Below are 19,118 nucleotides of genomic sequence, written 5' to 3'. Positions count from 1 at the left end.
ATTAGCCCTGAGTGCTCACTGGAAGGACAGATCGTGAAGCTGAGGCTCCAATACTTTGGCCACCTCATGAGAAGAGAAGACTCCCTGGAAAAGACCCTGATGTTGGGAAAGATTGAGGGCACAAGGAGAAGGGGACGACAGAGGACGAGATGGCTGGAAAGTGTTCTCGAAGCTACAAACATGAGTCTGACCAAACTGCGGGAGGCAGTGGAAGACAGGAGTGCCTGGCGTGCTCTGGTCCATGGGGTCACGAAGAGTCGGACACGACTAAATGACTAAACAACATGTCTACTCAGAAGTAAGACCTATTTAATCCAATGGAGTTTACTCCTGGTAAGTGGAGTTAGGATTGTATCTTAAAACTCCAATGGAAAAATGAATGTAAAATATTTAAACTATATATAAAACACACAAAAAACGTATATAAACTCCCCCTGAGAGTCATAGCACATCATCAAGGTCCATCATTCTCAGTGGCATTTGCTATGTGCTTTAAATGTATGCAGTGCCAGGATCTCTGCACAGTAAATCACCCGTCTTAGGAGGCAGAAATTACTTTCTAAAAGGATGAACTGGCACTTCATAAGCACTCGTAACACAAAACCCTTTGTAAATGTTTGTTTATTTTTCTTAATTTTGAATTTTCTTGTGTGGTTTTTAAAGGATATATATGGGTTTGTGCTTAGAAACCTTCATGGAAATGAGATACAACCCATCACAAACTAGTCTGACAGGTTTTTGCCTTCAGTGCATCCTGAGCTTAGGACTAGGTTTCAAGTTATCGTTTGGAGGCAAAGTATACTTCACTGAGTTTGGACACCACAATAAACTATGGTTTGCTCAAACCAGGAACTGTGTGTGTGTGTGTGTGTGTGTCCCCGCACGCGCACATATGCGTGCGTGAGAAGGGGGAATTGGTGGGCTTTATGGTGCATGAACACAAGATTAATTTATTGACCACGGTCTTTAGAGCTTGTTCCCACATTTTGTTGTGCAGAAGGTGAATAACACAGCATTGGGCACTAAGTCACCCAGTACATTGCTTTTTACAGTGAGTTTGAGTTTGCAGGGGCAAGGATCCCAGGTGCCAAGTTACTATTATTATTAATTTTTAAAGAATTATATACCACCCTACATATGTAGATTTTCCCATATCTTATCAAATTAATAAATGTAGAGTTTGATCAATGGATTTAGCAAAGCCTTAAAAAAAAAAAAAGGCAAACCAGATTGGTTTAGAGAAGTGCCATCAGAAAACAAAGACAGCTGATAACCCTGTCATTACCCTGACAAAAAGTAACACATTCAGCCTCAGACATAGAAGGGAGATGGAGTTTCTCCTCCAGCTGTGTGCTAGTTAGCAAAACACAAAAACAGAGTTGTAGGTACCAGGATACCAGGGTGTGATGTCACCACAGGAAGAAATGAGTCCTTTTAAACTGAGGGGGTTTTTTGAGCAAGGGTTTTGAGAAAGCAGAGGCCGGAACTCCATGCATGCTGGCTAGGAGAAGCTGCACCAAGACCAGAGGGCCATAACTGCTTTGGACCAAAGTTTGCTGAAGCTATGAGGGGAGCAACGAGAAACACTATTGTGGTGTGATGTTTTGCATTCCATTCAAAACAGGTTTCAGTTATGTGTAAAATAAGTCATATTTCATAGACACTCGTCTCTGCTGTGTCTCATTCCACACACACACACATATATATATATATATGGGGCATGCTTGTGATCAATCCAACTAAACATGAGCTGGAGGTCTTTTTAGAGTGCTACAGTTTTGTTTTATTTTGTTGAAATAGAATATTTTTCTCCATCTTAACAAACTCAGTCACATTTTCCTCTCCTGTTGATTAAATTTTAAAAACTGGCCCATGGCAGGAAAGAATATAACTCTCTGAAGTTGAGTTTGTAGTACATATGTGTGTTTTAGTATGGCACAGTGAGACAGAAAACAGTTTTGCCTTGTTCAAAGATAATCTTCTGTGCTTTTCGATGTTTAATTAAAGGGCTTATAAGAAATGATGATAGGTAAACCTGCAGGTCTTTACTTAAGCAATTTCATCTACTGAAATCCCCATTATTTGATGACAGGGTTTTCCCTTAAGCAATACTTTCATCATCTTTATTTCCTCTTTTCCTTCAACCTACCCTGTCTTTTAATTATCAGAAGGACTATTTCCTTCCTTTCAGGAATGTGAGGAAATCTAATTAGAAATGATAGTTTACAACAGTTGGTTGTCAGCACTCATTGATGCGCAAATCTCTGTCTTCATAGTCTGTTCCTTTTTCCCTTAAAGAATAATCAAAGCTGTAATTTGTTGAAATGATAATTAGAGAATATATTTTCATTTTAGACTCTTAATTGCATGTGTAAATGTGCATATGTATGCCGGTGAAAATAATAAAATGAAATCCAGAGTGAATTATTATAAAATGTACCATCAGCTCTTTTGATGGACCGTCAAATTCTGCAATACCACATTTGTTCCATTCTTGCCCAAAATATTCTTAGTAGAATTTTGTAGAAAGCATAATCTGTAACAGAATCCTGGTGCGGAGACTGGAATTAACTTCATGTTGACGAAAACAGCACTTTGTGCTTCATACAAGTCACATAGTCTCAGATTCAAATTAAAGAACCAACTACTTGCTTTGAACAGTACACTAAAAGTGCAGTCCTATAGAAAGCAGGGGTGTGAATTGGATTTAGATGAATCTTGAGGCAAAATGGGATGGCTCAAAGGCATTTTGGATTTGTCAGAGGTGGTGGGAATTATGCAAGACAGCATAAGTTGGAGCAGGGGCCCCGGAAAAGCTTTCTGACACCTCAGCAAGCCACGTATCAAAATAATACTGGAGACACATCTGCTGAAAGCAAAAGTAATGTCTCTATGTTTACTGTATTTCATAACCCTAGTGTGAGATGATGGATAAGGTAGAACAAACACCAGAACAGGTAGGGGTCATGGAGGTAAAGCTTCATTGTGATGCACCTGTCTAGCTTGTAATCAGTGTTTTTGGGGACAGAGCAGCTTTGCAAGAGCAAACATAAAGTCCTGGTAGTTCAGACCAAATGCTCACCTTGTCCAGCTTCCTGTTCTCACAGTGAACAACCAGATGACTGTTGGAAACCTAAAGCTGAACATGAACATGAACATGAACAGAATATTTTGGGTCTTCAATTCAGGGAAGTTTAAGAGATGAAACCAGGATGGATAAGAGAGTGGGGATACTGATGGGTTTAGAATCAGAAGGAATTGTTTTTATTTGGAAAGCAAATATATTTTAGTTCAGATTATTTGCCCACAAAATACTTGAGTGTGTCCATTTTCACTCAACCCGAAACTGTAACAGCTGCCCTTGAAGGAAAATCATTGCAACTATTTTTCTGAAATTTGGTAGGATTTTCCTTATCAAAAGGAACAAGCTTACCTGCAAAATTCCTCCAATTCTGCCCCCAATTTTTAGAAGTGACCAGCAAAAAAACCCCTGGACCTCTTATTCTGCAAATTGCCAGGCTTTCTCCACTTTGGAGGAGCTAGTCTGTCTGTAAATTTAATCCACTTACGCCTGACTTTAATTTCCCAATAGAGAATAGAGGTAGGATAAAACAAAGACTTGGATACATGTGCAAAATTCTGCAGCCTCCAGATTCTTCTAAGCTGAATTAGGTTGTTTTATGAAGCATAAAAATTGGGGTCTTATTGTCTGTGCACACCATTAATTGAAGGGAAATTTTTTAAAAAAGATGAAGTTACCACTACTCACTCTCAGGGCCAAGATTTCTAAACAGAGGAAGAACTTTGATACCTATTATTTACTTACTGTTATGTACTGAGTACATTACAGTAACATAGTTACAAATGGCTGTGTGAAAGTATAAGTGGGTTGGGGCTTGGGTGCTTGTTTTGTGTAAGAAGAAACTGAATGTCCATCAACATTGTTTTCCCAGTCGCATGGAGAAGGGCCTGCATGAAGTGTTTGACCATTTTCCATTTACAAGAGAGAAACATATACATAATGCTATTTAATTAGATTTTACTTTTAGTTAACATCTGTCATATTTAGCTCTTGTGAAGAAAGTCCTTTCCAGCAGAAATTAATGACTTTTCATAAGTCATTGGCCAACCACAAGTCATTGTCATTGGCCATAAGTTATGGCCAATGGTTGTACTGTATCAGCAGCACCTTAGATTTGCTTGGGATTCTGTTACTGAAAATTGTTTTCTTTAAAGTGCATAAATTGTGCTTTATATATTGTTCGTCATTTTTGTGTGGCAAACCTAATAATATGATTAGAATTGTTCAATAATCTTCTGTCTCTGGGCTTCATTCATTTCTGATTCATTGTGCCTATTATTAAACCCAGCTGTTGATGTTTTTGAATAAACATATTTCTGAATTACTTCTACATTGTGTTCCTTTAATAACTCCACTTCCGAATTATCATGGGTTGCTCCCAATGTACTTTTAGATAATTAAAGCCTCTCTTTATGTCTATCCAAGTTGTCTCTTTTATTTCCCAGAACACAAGGATGTGATTTCATTTATGTTGCTCTTGGGGTCTAAAGTTGATAATCATTTTTCAACATCTGCCCTAATCAGTGTCTTCTGCTATAGATGCTACACATCCTTTTTCCCTTGACTTATTTCATTAACATTCAAATTCTCAGTCATGTGTTATCTTCCTCTTCCATGGGTTATCCCCCGCTGGATTCTTATACAGTGTGCACATTTGCTTTCAATTTGTCTTAATTTCTCCGGCACACAGTAACAATTTTCACCTTCATGACTTGTTTACAATTATCATTTGCATAAGAATGTGTCCATAACAAAGCTAAATATACTCTGAAATTTTAAATGAATCTTTGCTAACTTAACAACAAGTACACAAAGTATTTGGCACCATGCAACACAGAGTTTATTCAAATGATATTTCAGGTCTTCAATTCAAGAGTCATTTTCTCCCCCAATCCATTTATCACAGGTTGGGCAGAAAAATCTAATAAGGATTACCCTGTTGGCTTGCATTCTGCCCCAGTGAAGGATACCAGTGGATCTTTAAAATGTCTGTGCTGTCATCCATTATATACTTTACTATCACCTTAACTTATGCTTTGCTTTGAACTTTTTAAAATGCTACCTATTCATTGTTTAGTCAGGAGTAACTATTTCATGGAGGGGCACGGGTGGCACTGTGGGTTAAACCACAGCACCTAGGGCTTGCCGATCAGAAGGTCGGTGGTTTGAATCCCTGCGATGGGGTGAGCTCCCGTTGCTCGGTCCCTGCTCCTGCCAACCTAGCAGTTCAAAAGCACAAAAGTGCAAGTTGATAAATAGGTACCGCTCCGGCGGGAAGGTAAACAGCGTTTCCGTGCGCTGCTCTGGTTTGCCAGAAGCAGCTTAGTCATGCTGGCCACATGACCCAGAAGCTGTATGCCGGCTCCCTCGGCCAATAAAACGAGATGAGCGCCGCAACCCCAGAGTCGGTCATGACTGGACCTAATGGTCAGGGGTCCCATTTCATGGCAGCAGTCAGTAGCAGCCAGTGTTGTGGGACAGAGCTACCCTTCTGACACTAGCATCACTACAGCTTGCTTAGATGGCATTGGACAGGGTGAAAGCCATGATGGCACATGGTTCCCCCCATTTTATCATCACAGTTGTGATTTAAGGTAGGTTAGGCAGAAAGGTAGTGATTAGCCCAAAGTGACAAAGTATAGTTCTTTGCCAAAATGTTAATTGGAACCCAAGTCTTCTTGTTCCAAGTCTGAAACACTATTCACTACAACATTCTTACTTTATTTGGAATAGCTTTGAATAGCTGGTGTATTAAAAAAAAAAGTTTTGGAATGATACAGTATATTATATTACATTTGTGGATTGTGTTGTTGTTGCTGCTGCTGCTGTTGAATAATATACTAGGCCTTTCCCCGTGCATTCTTCTCAAGTACTTCACTAGATTACTTGGTAACATACAATGCCAAGTCTATTGTCAGATTTTATTTTGTTTTATTTGTACTTCACTTCAGAATACTGTATGAGAACCAGTCTTTTACTTTTATTCAGCCTTTAATTTGACTGAATTTTAAGATATCTTTTCAGTTGAGCCTGACTGGAAAATTATGTAACTCATTTGAATAAGCAAATTGACATAAAAAAGAGCTACGTTTATGACTTACGGTGGCTTTCAGTCTGCACACTAAGGCTTTCAAAGGGAATAGGCTACTTGGATTGGCATCTGCAGTCTCATGAATTATTTAGTTAGCATTGCATAAGCATCCATTTGAAAGAGTGGATGAGGAGGTTTTGAGGATGAAAATTACGTTGTACTTTCATATTAGTGTTGCCTAACACTATTTAGGCCACGTCTGCCTATGAAGACTTGTCTCTTCTCTAAGGGCTTCTGTTAAACATACATGCATTTAATAAAAAGGGACTTGCTTGTTCAGTGTCCCTCCCTTTCCCCCAGTTTTTGGCTTGCTTCCTACAAAAAGGAACAGAACCGCATATTTATATACACTCCCAATGCAAAACATGGGTATGGCGAGCATGTTGGTATAATTTAATGTACTACCCCAAGATAGCAACAATTGCATCTGGTTAAATACCACAGAGCATATGTTCACAGCTGCAGATTGCTGCAAATAGCTGTGTTTTGGCCTCACTCCCACATTCACGTTTCTCCTTGAATTTTGCCCTTTATATATTATTATTATTTTCAAATCACATTCTGTGTCTGATATACAAGCAACAGGATGGCATTTTAGAATGATACTTCTGTCTAAAATAATGAGCTAAGTTAAATAGCACCTATTAATATTTCCATTGTGTGTTCTTTTGTAATGGAGTTTGATGTTTCTGTGTGGTTTAGTTTACTTCAAATCATTTTCATGGTTAGAAGAATGGGGAAATGCCACATCCTGTCAGAGTTGCCAAGAAACAAGTTAGAGCTGTCAACAGTAATTCATTCATCTGCATTTTTAAGCAAGTCTTCAGCGTTTCTCTCCACCCTTAAATGAATGAATAGCTGCTGTTGTGCTGTGGGAGAGTTGATTCAGTCCTCTATTGTGAATGCCATAGAGGAAAAGAGAAAATAACACTTACACAGGGAGTTTAAGATATTATGAAGGTTTTGACTACACATTGAATGTTTTGCTTTATAACTAGAAATGATTTAGCTTTTTAAAATGAAATCACTACTACTATAAAAGATGGATTTCAATTAAATATATATATATTTCCCAAAACATGACTCCCTTTACAGTCATGCAACCTCCGACATACACAGACTTTGTGTGCATTGAAGGACTTCCATATTCACTACACAGTCAACTCTGTATAACTCAATTATTTCAAATCACGTGCAACTTTCTTTGGGGAAAAAGAAAAGGAAAGCAGTCAAGTGAGTTAAAAACAACAACAGTCTAGTGAATTAGAAAGTGAACCAAGGCCTGCTTTTGTATTCTAAAGATAAATGGCAAAACATTGCAAATAGAACTAGTGAACTTGGCAGTGAGACCAACTTAAAGTAAATCAAAAACTGACAAAAAGATTGTGGAATACAATTCTAATTGGTTTGCGGGGGGGTGATCTGATAAATTACAATAAGGATCTATGAAAATTCAGAGGAAGGTTGGAGGGAAATGTAAAGTGAAAGCATTGTGTTGCATAAAATAAAATACACTTTAAAATGGTCTGCAAACATCCATGCATGCCTACTCAGTAGTACATCCAATGGCATTTAACAGGCTTGCACTCCAGGTAAATGGGAATCAGATAGCAGCTTCGAGGATGTAGAAAGGCTGTTTGGACGAGTTAAACCAAGCACCTGTTTCCTTGATCCTTGCCCTTCCTGGCTCATAAAAGCAAGATGGGCTCCATGGGGTGGTGAATGCTTCTCTCTGTAAGGGAGCCTTCCCAGACCCACTGAAATAGGTGGTTATTAAACTGCTTCTTAAAAAAACCATCTTTGGACCCGGCCAATATGGCCAACGATTGCCCAGTCTCAAATCTTCCATTCTTGGGCAAGGTGATTGAGTGGGTGGTCCATGAACAACTCCAAGTACGCCTGGAGGATGCAGACCATTTGGATCCCTCCCAAGCGGGATTCAGGCCTCATCACGGGACTGAAACTGCCTTGGTTGCGCTGGTCGATGATCTCCAGCATACTAGAGACAAAGGTGAAAGCTGTTTCCTAGTTCTGCAGCATCTCTCAGAGGCCTCTGATACCATCAACCATAACATCCTTCTGGACTGTCTAGAGGAGTTGGGAGCTGGGGGCACTGTTATACAGTGGTCCTGCTCCTTCCCCCTGGGCCGTGTCCAGAAAGTGGTGTTGGGGGATGAGTGTTCGGACCCCTGGGCTCTCACTTGTGGGGTGCCTTGAGGCTCTGTCCTCTCCCCCATGCTTTTGAACATGAAGCCACTGGGAAAGATAATCAGGGGGTTTGGACTGGGTCTTCATCAGTTTGCAGACGATACTCAGCTCAACCTCTTCTTCAAATCAGAACCAGTGAGGGCGGTGAAGGTCCTGTGTGAGTGTCTGGTGTCATAGTATATGAGTGATATACTAATGAAAGCAATGTCTTAAAACAGTACTGTTAAACAGTCCCTGTACACTATTGCAAAATGTTAAAATTCAAAGTTAAAAGTTTGTGACACTGGTGGTGATGGAATTGCTGCCATGTTTGACTGGATAATGTTTGACTGGATAACTAAATCAGGAAAATAGCATAATTATGTACATTTCTACTCAAAAATAAGCTCAGCTGAGTTCAGTGAGGCTTGCTTCCAGGTAATTCTGGGAGATATGAGTAGAATAATTCCACTGTTGAATGCAATTTGTCAGGACAGAACAAAGTAATTCTGCTTATTCTTATATATACATCAGACCATATGCAAATCTGAATAATGTGTTGTATGTTTGCAGCCTTAAAGGGATTACCTGACACTGAGATTGCAATATTTTTTTAGTGATGGACCTGAGGTCCATCACTGAAAGAAAAAAAGATTTCTTATTTACAGACATTTCCCATTTATAACATTTAAATGTGTTTCAAGCATTTTATCATTATATTTGTTATGATGAGTAAGATAAATGGGTTGTGTGCTGCCCTAAAATCTGAATCAAATGAAGAATGATATCTAAATGTTTCAAATAAAGAAATTAATTCTAAACAGTTTAAGAATACCAAGAACCTGTTTATGAAAGGTATATGTTTCCTCTGATTTGCATTGCTATCTAGCCACTTAAAGTTCTCATTCTCTCTTGGGTAGTCCAACAAATTCAGATAGTCTCCTTTAAATAAGTCATAGAATCTTAGAGTTGGAAGGTGCTCCAAGGATCATCTATTCCAACTCCCTGCAATGCAGAAATCTCAACTAAAGCATCCATGACAGATGGCCATCCAAGACATCCAATTCATGCTAGCATGGATATGTCAACTTTTCTCCAAGGATTTTAAGGTGGCACACATGCTACCTCCCCTGTGAGGTAATTAGGTTGAGAGATAGCGACTCACCCAAGATCACCCAACGAGCTTCATGGCTGAATGGGGATTTGAACCCTCGTCTCACAGGTCGTAGTCCGCCATTCTAACCACTACACCACAGTAAAAGCTTGCACATTGCAATGGCTATAAGAGCACAACATGGTAAATAAATATGGATGAGAATACGAGCTTCAAGAGTGAAAAGAAGGAAAATAAACTCCCATTTTGAGACTCCTGTTCTTTTGTCATCCTCACAGGTATGGCAGTTTTCTACACAAATATAGTGTAATTCTAGTTTATATATACATTGGAAGACATAAGGTTGAAGATATATTTGAAGAGTATTCAAAATTTAGCATCCTCCAGTCATCACATGTGTTATACAGCAAGAAATTTCTTCTGCCTCCCATCTAATTAATATATTAGTAATCTGCAGTAATTTCAGTAACACAGTGATTCATAAAATGAAAGTGAAATTGCATTGAAATATGTCAACCATTCAAATATACCTGTACACCTATGACATCAACCTGACAATTTCATGATTTCATATTTACAAAACTGCAATGGATACCATAACATCTGCACACAGCAGAAAAAGTTCATTGCACAAACAGGATTCTAAGAAGGCTAATGGGAAACATATTTTTTCTTTCTTTTTTAACAGTGGAAAAAAGGTTTCTAAATGTTTACAGTGAAAATGTCTCCTTGTTTACACATCGTATGGGTGGAGGCCTGATGTAAATCAGCAATTTCTGCAGCAAAAAAACCCAAAAACATTTTTAATTACCATTTCTAGCTAATTAGATTGCTCTGTGAATTTTGACAGTTGAATTGCAGTTTGACCAGCCCATCAATTGAAACATTTGCAAGTATTGAACATGACATTTATATGGCAGAGATGACAGTAATGTTCATTTAGACTGAATATGCAGAGAATTATAATTGGGCTAACAAGCCTTGTTACCTGGCCTAATTCCAGTTATATTTGCAATCTTTCTTTTGTGTTCCCTTTATTCATTGATAATGTCCGACATTCAGGTCAAGCGTTTCCAAAGCTTTATATTTTATCCTCTTTTTGGACACAAACAAATACTCTGCATGTCATGACACAATTCACCAAGCATGACATTATGTTGACATTATCATAAAATGGCAGAATCCTATGCTGAACGTGCATTCAGGTTTCACAAACAGAAGATTGTACTAAAGCACCACCCTTGCACTTGCAATTATATGGAAGGGTTAGCCTAGAAGCAAGATGTATAGTGAAGCTGCAATCCCATGCTCCTTCATCTGGAAGTAAGTCTCATTGAACTCAGTGGAGCTAACTTCTGAGTAAAGGATTATGGTATGAAAGGTTTGCAATCAAATAGCTCTGAAAGGGTCTTCTGTTGCTGCAGTGTCCATACTTTAGTAGTATTTCAATACTAAAACACAGTTTAAATATACAGTAGTACTTCTGTTTCCTCTGTGTTACAGGAATGCATAGCTGCGCTTTGAAAGCAAGCGACTTGTAATCCTGATTTTCCTGTAGAACCACTAATACTGTGACAAAAAAATCCTGCATTTTTAAACACTGTCCATCCATTAATGAAAGTAGAAATAGCAGTTGAAAATTATCAAAGAGAATTAAAAAAGTAAAAATAAAATTCCACCCAAGAAATCTCATGAGTGGGGTACAAGTTTGTTTGTTTTTATGTAATAGCCTTACTTTTGTGTTGGCTGAGTGATGTTGGTGAATGTCCTTTCATTCTATATAGTCTCACCAATGGTGCACAATCTTCACTCTTTCCAGGTATGAGCATTTCAGTCAAAGCTCCAGGGAATAAATAAGGTGGTGTTCAATGGAATTCTTAGGCAAGCTCAGGGATTAGTGCTAGCACAGGGGGATTTTTCTGCACCTGTGCACCACACCATCCCATAATCTGCTTTGGAGAGTTGAGGGAAGCACCAGAACAGATTTAGAGGATGTGTGGAGAAAGGAGAAGGGCAGAACCTTCAATTGTAAGGAGAAATACTTGCAGTTGATGGAGTGATCACCTCAGTGCTATGTTGAATACAACCCATAATGAGATAAAACCTCCCAAGGGACTTTTTCAGATCAAGAACAGTAGGCAGCCAGGAAAGCTGCAGAGTGCTACAGAAATGCTTACTAGAAAGAAAACGCATACATCATACTTGGCCTCCCCACAACAATAAGATTAGCTCAAAACCCCAAATCTGCCTAATTTCTAATGACATTTCATGCCCTAATAACGGAGCAGAAAAATGGAAGCCTCTTTTGCAGAGAAATAAAACATTTGAGATAGTAGAGGACAGATTTAGCACAACATCTGCCATTAACACGTAACTGCCCTCATTCAGTGCTACTCAAATTGGTGGTCCATGGACTGGTGCCAGTCCACAAACCATTGGCTGCAAGTCTGTGGTGACTCTACTACCTGCCAGGTTAGGTGGGATGCTTCAGGGACCAAAAATGATACCAGTCCCTAACACATTGTGGGGTGGGAATTGCTATCCAGCACGTAAGATAGTTTGATAAGCACTGCCCTAGTTGAAACTCCTAAACTAGATTTATTTATTTCATTTTGTGCAGTGCAGTCCACATACAAGCTGGTAGAATTTAGCAAAATTGTTCCTCAAAACATCACCTGGGACTACAGAAAAGAGCATGCTTGTAACAATAGGTTGAATGCATGCAGTGGCGGACCTTGGGGTCTCAAATTTCAATGGTGCCTTATACTCCACCTGTCACTGATGCTGGGATACAAGATACAGAAGTCTGTTAGGTCCCTACTGATCATTCAGTTCTATGTAATGAGAGCTTCATACATTGCTGACATAAGTTATGACCACACCACAGATACTATAAGCACTTCTTCTAGTGAATACTATGTTACTCATTATACTAAATGCAATTCCTTGACCAAAGTGATAAGCCATAAGTTGGGTGCAGTATTCAGCCCCATTGGTGCATGCACTGACAGAGGAAGAGGAGTGCAGGGGAAGCACATCGCCCCCAGCAGCACGTTCCTGGTGGGGTGCTATCACAGCTCCCCCCCCCCGCTGGATGCCACACCCCCGCAGGTGGCACACCACACCCCCGGGATGCACGCCAGCCCCGCCCACGCCTGCTCTCTGCCCTCCAGTTCCGGAACATGAAGCTCCACCACTGGGTGCATGTGAGAGAGTTGTTTTAGAGAATTTAAAAGACCTACAGTGGTACCTCGGGTTACAGATGCTTCAGGTTACATACGCTTCAGGTTACAGACTCCACTAACCCAGAAATAGTACCTTGGGTTAAGAACTTTGCTTCAGGATGAGAACAGAAATCGCGTGGCTGCACTGCGGTGGCAGCGGGAGGCCCCATTAGCTAAAGTAATACCTCAGGTTAAGAACAGTTTCAGGTTAAGAATGGACCTCCAGAACGAATTAAGTTCTTAATCCGAGGTACCACTGTACTGAGTATTTTATTTTATTTTATTTTATTGCCCTTTCCACATAATGTGTCTGCGTATATGACTTGTGTGGCCCACCTTTCCAGAAAAAGCTCATTAGTCAAACTTACCAATAGCTAACTCCTAAATAAAAACAATCTATGACTTAAATCACCACCAAAAATAATCTTATTTACAATATGGATGGGTTTTAAGGTTTCTTGTCCTCTGACATGGATTGTGCTTGCCTGTGCACCAGATCATATGACAAACATGGCTGATCAAATTCAACTAGGGGGAAGCAATATAGCTGAAAGTGTCTATGTTCTTTCTCAACCCTTTGTAAACTAAAAGACTTGAATAACTGTGATTTGAAGAATGAAAGGTATATTTTATGGATGTCAGCAGGTGGTCTCATAAATCCTACTCAAATACTGTTCTACAGGAGTATTACTAGGTACTTAAAGGACTAGGGGGACAGGCCTATTACAGAATTTGGAAAATTAAGATAGTGGGTGGCTAAAGTTTTCCCAGCACTGCATTTTGTAATGAGCCCAGGCACCCAGGAGCAAAGGATTTCTTCTTTTATTAATACCCTTTTAAAAAATATGGAGGAGAAGAAAATCTAGGGCCCAGTTCAAATAACCTGGAACTTGGACCATTGGGCCAATTCCTAACAAATTGCCTGGAGTTCTATCATGTTTGAAACCTTACTATAATATGCACACTTTATTATTATTATTTCTTAATAATTAAATGAAAGGAAGAAAACATATGTTAAAGGAACCATTTGATTCTGATCAGTAGTGTATAAAAGTTTGATTGATGTACTACATATCTTTGCATCCTTAGATTTTTTTTTATTTTTTGTTTTACAAATTGTTTTCACAGTATAATTTGTGGCTAATAGTAAATGCCTCTGCCATTATCTATTTTCAAACAACTGGCGTCGACAAGCATTTCAAAATACTGAATTTGTTTGTCTTAGCAGGGTATAGGTCAGGAAAAATAATACCGGCTGATCTAAATAAGTAGACCAGATATTTGAATCTGGGTTTTGTTACGCTCGACTCAATAGTGAAACTTTCTTTGTCTTCTCAGTCAGAGCTTCTGACTAACCTATCTGTTCTCTTCTCCTCTTGCAATCTTTTCCTTGGTCCCAGTGGCTGCTTCAAAGAGCAAAGCTAAAGGTGAGTTTTCACTTTCATTCTTGATTTACGCTGCATGGCTTTGCAGTACACATCCCACTGTGATTGCAATTAATTATGCAGATTAGATAGATCTGCATATATTTATTGAATTTGCATGCTTTGCTTGCAAAACTGAAGATGGGTTATTTTTCATCATTTTGAAATTGAGCTATATAATTATTCACTGTGTCTTTATCTGAAAATAATTCAAAGTTCTTGTGAATTTCTGAACGACAAATCCTATCTCAAAATATAAAACTTCTTCTGTTTGTAAGAGATTGCTGCCAAGTTAGAATAATTAGATTGCAAAAAGAGCCCCAGTTCATGGTATCTATCTTATTTGTATTATCACGCAGTTTCTGAGCTGTTCAGTTTTTAACATCAATCAGACAGGACTGCTCTGTTTGTCAAAGGCTTATTTAAAAAAAAAAAAATCAAATAAATAAATCTGGATATCATCTGCATAAAAATGACACTGTGGATAATAATGGGGGGAAATGAAAGCCAGTAAAATTGTAGAAAGGATTGAAAAGCGTGAACCTAACACAAAAACTATGGCAAGCACAATTATTTCCAGGAATAATATGAAATAATCTTATAATATAATTCACTTGTGGTAGTGAGAATTTTCCATAAACAAAGCTTCTATCATCCTGATAGGGGTGGGGAGGGAGAAAAGGGAGAAAGTCTCTATAAAGGAGTGAGGGAGAGATGTGTGTTTTTTGTAATAACGGGGATTCTCCCTCGATCAGACATGACAGCAGCCCATTTATGTGGCTAAAATGGTATTCTTGCACTACATCCAGATATTCAGTGACATCAGATGGGGACAGGCCCTCCCTGCATACAAGCCTCAGATTGGGGGTGGAATTATGAGGTTTTGCTCATAGCTCTGCAGGAAACTGGCAAACAAGCTTGGGGGAAAATATTATGTTTCCTAACTTTGCAGAGTTTTTATTCAAGAAATTAAGACTTTAATCTTGTACCCACTTACTTCTAAGTAGACATGTATAGTATTGTGCTGTTAATGTAGATTCAGTGAAATCAATAGAGTATTAGATGGCTTGTTAATTAAGATCCAGCAGCAAACTGTGAACCTCACTAATTGACTAATGCAGGTGAAAAGATTTAATATAGGTACCTGCACTTCTCAACGTACATTATTGCTAACATTCCCCACTTGGACTGCTTATACTTCATTAGATAATTCTGAATGGAGAAATAAACCAGGGCTTCTTACAGTATTGATGATTTCAGCAACATAGTTACCATATTTTTCACCCCATAGGGCGCACCGGCCCATAAGGCGCATCTAGTTTTTTTGGGGGGAAATAACCCAGCCCCCAGAACAGGCTGCTCTCCGCAAGCCGTGGGAGCCCTCCTGCGGCTTGCGCAGAGCTACCCGAAGCCCCGGCACGACTGCTCAGTGCGGCGGGGCTTCGGGATAAGAGGCAGCTCTGCTCAAGCCGGGGGAGCCCTCCCGCGGCTGGCGCAGAGCTACCCGAAGCCCCGGCACGACTGCTCAGCACGCCGGGGCCTCGGGATAAGAGGCAGCTCTGCGCAAGCCGGGGGAGCCCTCCCGCGGCTGGCGCAGAGCTACCTGAAGCCCCGGCGCGACTGCTCAGCGCGCCCGGGCTTCGGGATGCAGGCAGCTCTGCGCAAGCCGTGAGAGCCCGACGCGAACTCCCGTGGGCTCCCACGGCTTGCGGATAGCTTCCTGAAGCCCCTCTCGCTCTCCAGGCTTCAGCGAAAGCCTGCATTCGCCCCATAGGATGCACACACATTTCCCCTTCATTTCTGGAGGGGGAAAAGTGTGTCCTATAGGGAAAAAAATACGGTATTTTCCCTTTCTAGAAATTATCAGATGGTATGCTTGGGAATGATTGTGATAGGGAGCAGTAACTGTGTTACAAGAAACCTAGTGGAAGGGCCATACAGAACTGAATGTTATTTTTTATTTCTGTTGTGGCAACCTAGTACACAATAGTCTATTTAATTGTTACTTGCTTTTAGAGTTGGATGGATCTCTCTATTTTTAGACCATGTCAGTTTTGCATGTTTATTCATAAGTGGGTTCCATCCAGTTTCTATCTTGATCTGCATTTTTTAAAAAAACAAAACAAAACACTGAGTTTGCAAATAAGAAATATTCCAGGCACTCATACCCATCAAACACATTGTTTTTATAGCATCACGGCTGGTTTAAGCCACTGTTGGACAAAAAGTAGCTGTTTCTTTACAAATTGCTTGCTTAATTCTACATGTGTACCTGTTTTCTGACAGGAGATGTGCACCTCAGGATTTTTTTCTGTCTTTAGCCATATGGTTTTCCTTCTCCCACTGTCAATAGTGAAAGTATGCCTTAGAATGCTTGAGCAAACTGTGGTACTGGATAGGCTAGTATGGTCCTGTTAACTGCATAAAGATTGCAGCAGGGTCTTCAGTCTCCAGGAGCTGCTTACATGATGATCCTAACCAAACTTATTCTGAACAAATTCTTCCTGGGCTGGATGGGATGGATACTTTTTGCCCATCCCTAATGAATCAAAAACTTTCATTGTCACTGGCCATATTGGCTGGGTTTGATGAGAGCTGTAATCCATCTAGAGAGCATGTTAAAATATATGTGTCTGAACCCACATGTGTGTCCAGTGTATTCATTGTCTCCATACACACACTTCCAAGAGGTTTAGGATCTTTTGCTAGAGTTATGGCATGCATTCCTTATGAACATGTGTTTACCCTTTATAGCCACAAGTAGTTCTTATACAAAAGAAATAAAGAAATATTGGTTTATTACATGAAATGAAAGTGACAGAATACAGTATATAAATTAAGCAGGCAGCAACTACACATACACCTTGATCTCGTGTCATAGTATTTATGCACGATCTACAGTAATAGAAACCATAGAAAAAGTTCAGATTGACACACGCTTATTCATTAACACCTTTTTGGGGAAGTCTGAATAGCCCTGGGAGATTTGTTGTTGTTGTTTAGTCGTTTAGTTGTGTCCGACTCTTCGTGACCCCATGGACCAGAGCACGCCAGGCACCTCTGTCCTCCACTACCTCCCGCAGTTTGGTCAAACTCATGCTGGTAGCTTCAAGAACACTATCCAACCTGGGAGATTATGTACATTCAAAACCTGGGGAGTTGAGCCTAGCATACACATGAAATCTCAGGGAAATTTCCCCGCCTTGCGCATGAGGGACTTGTAATTTGTGAGACCATCCTCAAAGAGACTGGTTTAGGAAGCTTCATTTACCCAGTGGTAAATGCACAAACAGCTTGCTGTCTGAGTAAGGTACTCAGAGCCGTCTTACCCATAGGCACTAGGGGTGCGGGACACTCGGGTGTTGGGCTCTCAGGGGCGCCAGACAGAGAGTCCGGGGCCCGAGAGTTGAGTCCGGGGAAGAGACCACCCGTCGGTCGGAGCGCCGCAGCGGGCTCTTCTGCTGCAGGTGGCTCTGTGCCACGAGTTTGGAGACAACCAAGCCAGCGAGATGCTGAGGCGGCCGGCCGGCTCCGCCCTCCTGTGTGCCTGGGACTGGCCAACCTGGGGGTGGGGGTGTGCCAGGTGGATCTTTGCACCCTGGCGCCGCATATGCTTAAAACAGCCCTAAAGGTACTCACTGTCTAGGTAAGCTTCATCAAGCTTCTTTGAGCTGGTCTGTTGTGATTGGGAACTGAAGAAAGCTTACACCTGAAGTAGCATAGAAACAGCATAGAAAGATGCCTTTCTACATCTTAACCATCTAGCTTATCCATCTAGCTCAATATTGTGGAGCTAAAGGCTCTCCGGAATTTCAGACAAAGTTCTTTCCCAGACCTACCTGGAGATTGAACCTTAAACCTATGCAAATAATATGCTCTACTACTAAGCTGCAACCCTTCCTCTAAACTTCCCAATGTTCAGCACTTTTGGAGAGAACTCTGGCATTGGTTGGAGGCTTCCTTGAGCTTCCCTGTGTGAGATACATTTGGAGATCTCACAGCTATGTCCCTGAGGCGATAGAAAGTGCCTTTAAATTTAGTAAGTTCCAGAACTTTACAGTAAAGTTACAGAACTCTTAAAGAATTGTATTAACACCACTGCAAGTTGTGTGCTTATAAACTCCCCAATTCACCGCCAAACTCTCCCACCCGCTTATTTTTTTTGGAGGGGGGCAGGGGGAACAACAAGGTGGAAGACCTACTCCATGTTTACCAAAAGCATACAGTATTAGAATGAAACAAAAGGTCATAGCAGGATACAAGAAGACTGTGGTTACAATTGCAATAACATAACCTGTAAAAAAACAACCACATAAAAAAAAATCTTGCTTAGACCCAAGTTCATAGCTCTGAATCAATAAATGCTATTAAATCTGAGGAAAATCTTAGACATCTCTTGAACTCTACAGTTTTCAGAAAACTTTTGAAATGCTTTGCTTTAGCAGCTCCCTCTGTGTCAGAGGTAGAAAATGGATTTGTCATAATGCTTGTATGAATCCTAAGTAACACTCCTCACTGCTCTTCATTCTTTTCAAGTACTTTGTAGTAGCTGTTTGCAATGATGATAAGTAAGAGAAACATTCCGAATCTTAAATGTTCCAGTTAATAAAAGTATGGAGTAAAATGTACACTCTAGTTAGGTATTTATTGTTATAGTGTTGCTATAGCAAATGCAATCATTTATGTGGAACCTTGTTCCTTAGTGCCACCACCCTTGATGCGCTATTAATGTGTGATTGTGCACTCATTCTTCCATACAGTGCATTAAAAATCTTGAGAAATTATTGGGGATAAGTGCTGTAGACATGGGGAAAGGGAGGAAAGGTGTAACTTAGATGAATAGAATACAATAGGGGCTTGTGATAGACACACCAAAACATGCACCCATATTTCAGTAGAGCAGGTCTGATAAAAGTTTAGCTCATGCAACAGAAGAATGGAAATCTTAAATAACAGGGCCAGTGTGTTGTATTGTCTTTAGAATGTTTGATTAGAG

At 40.1% G+C, this 19,118-nt stretch overlaps 1 protein-coding gene across 3 annotated transcripts in view; it reads left to right on the top strand.

Annotated features, from left to right (window-relative positions):
• The window catches only part of CADM2 (cell adhesion molecule 2), a 378,263-nt gene that overhangs the window by 170,921 nt on the left and 188,224 nt on the right, over nucleotides 1-19,118 (top strand). For 2 of the 3 annotated variants that reach the window (XM_028726903.2, XM_028726901.2), the window contains exon 2: nucleotides 14,099-14,125. The exons of the other annotated variant lie outside the window; for it this stretch is intronic. In XM_028726903.2, the coding sequence (XP_028582736.1) occupies nucleotides 14,099-14,125 (27 nt within the window). The remainder of the gene's footprint in view (nucleotides 1-14,098; nucleotides 14,126-19,118) is intronic. 3 annotated transcript variants of the gene reach the window in all.

Source organism: Podarcis muralis, chromosome 4 (genome assembly GCF_964188315.1).
Source record: "Podarcis muralis chromosome 4, rPodMur119.hap1.1, whole genome shotgun sequence".
Lineage (NCBI taxonomy): Eukaryota > Metazoa > Chordata > Lepidosauria > Squamata > Lacertidae > Podarcis > Podarcis muralis.
The sequence above is the reverse complement of the archived record's forward strand: the minus strand, read 5'-3'. Positions and strand labels throughout refer to the sequence as shown.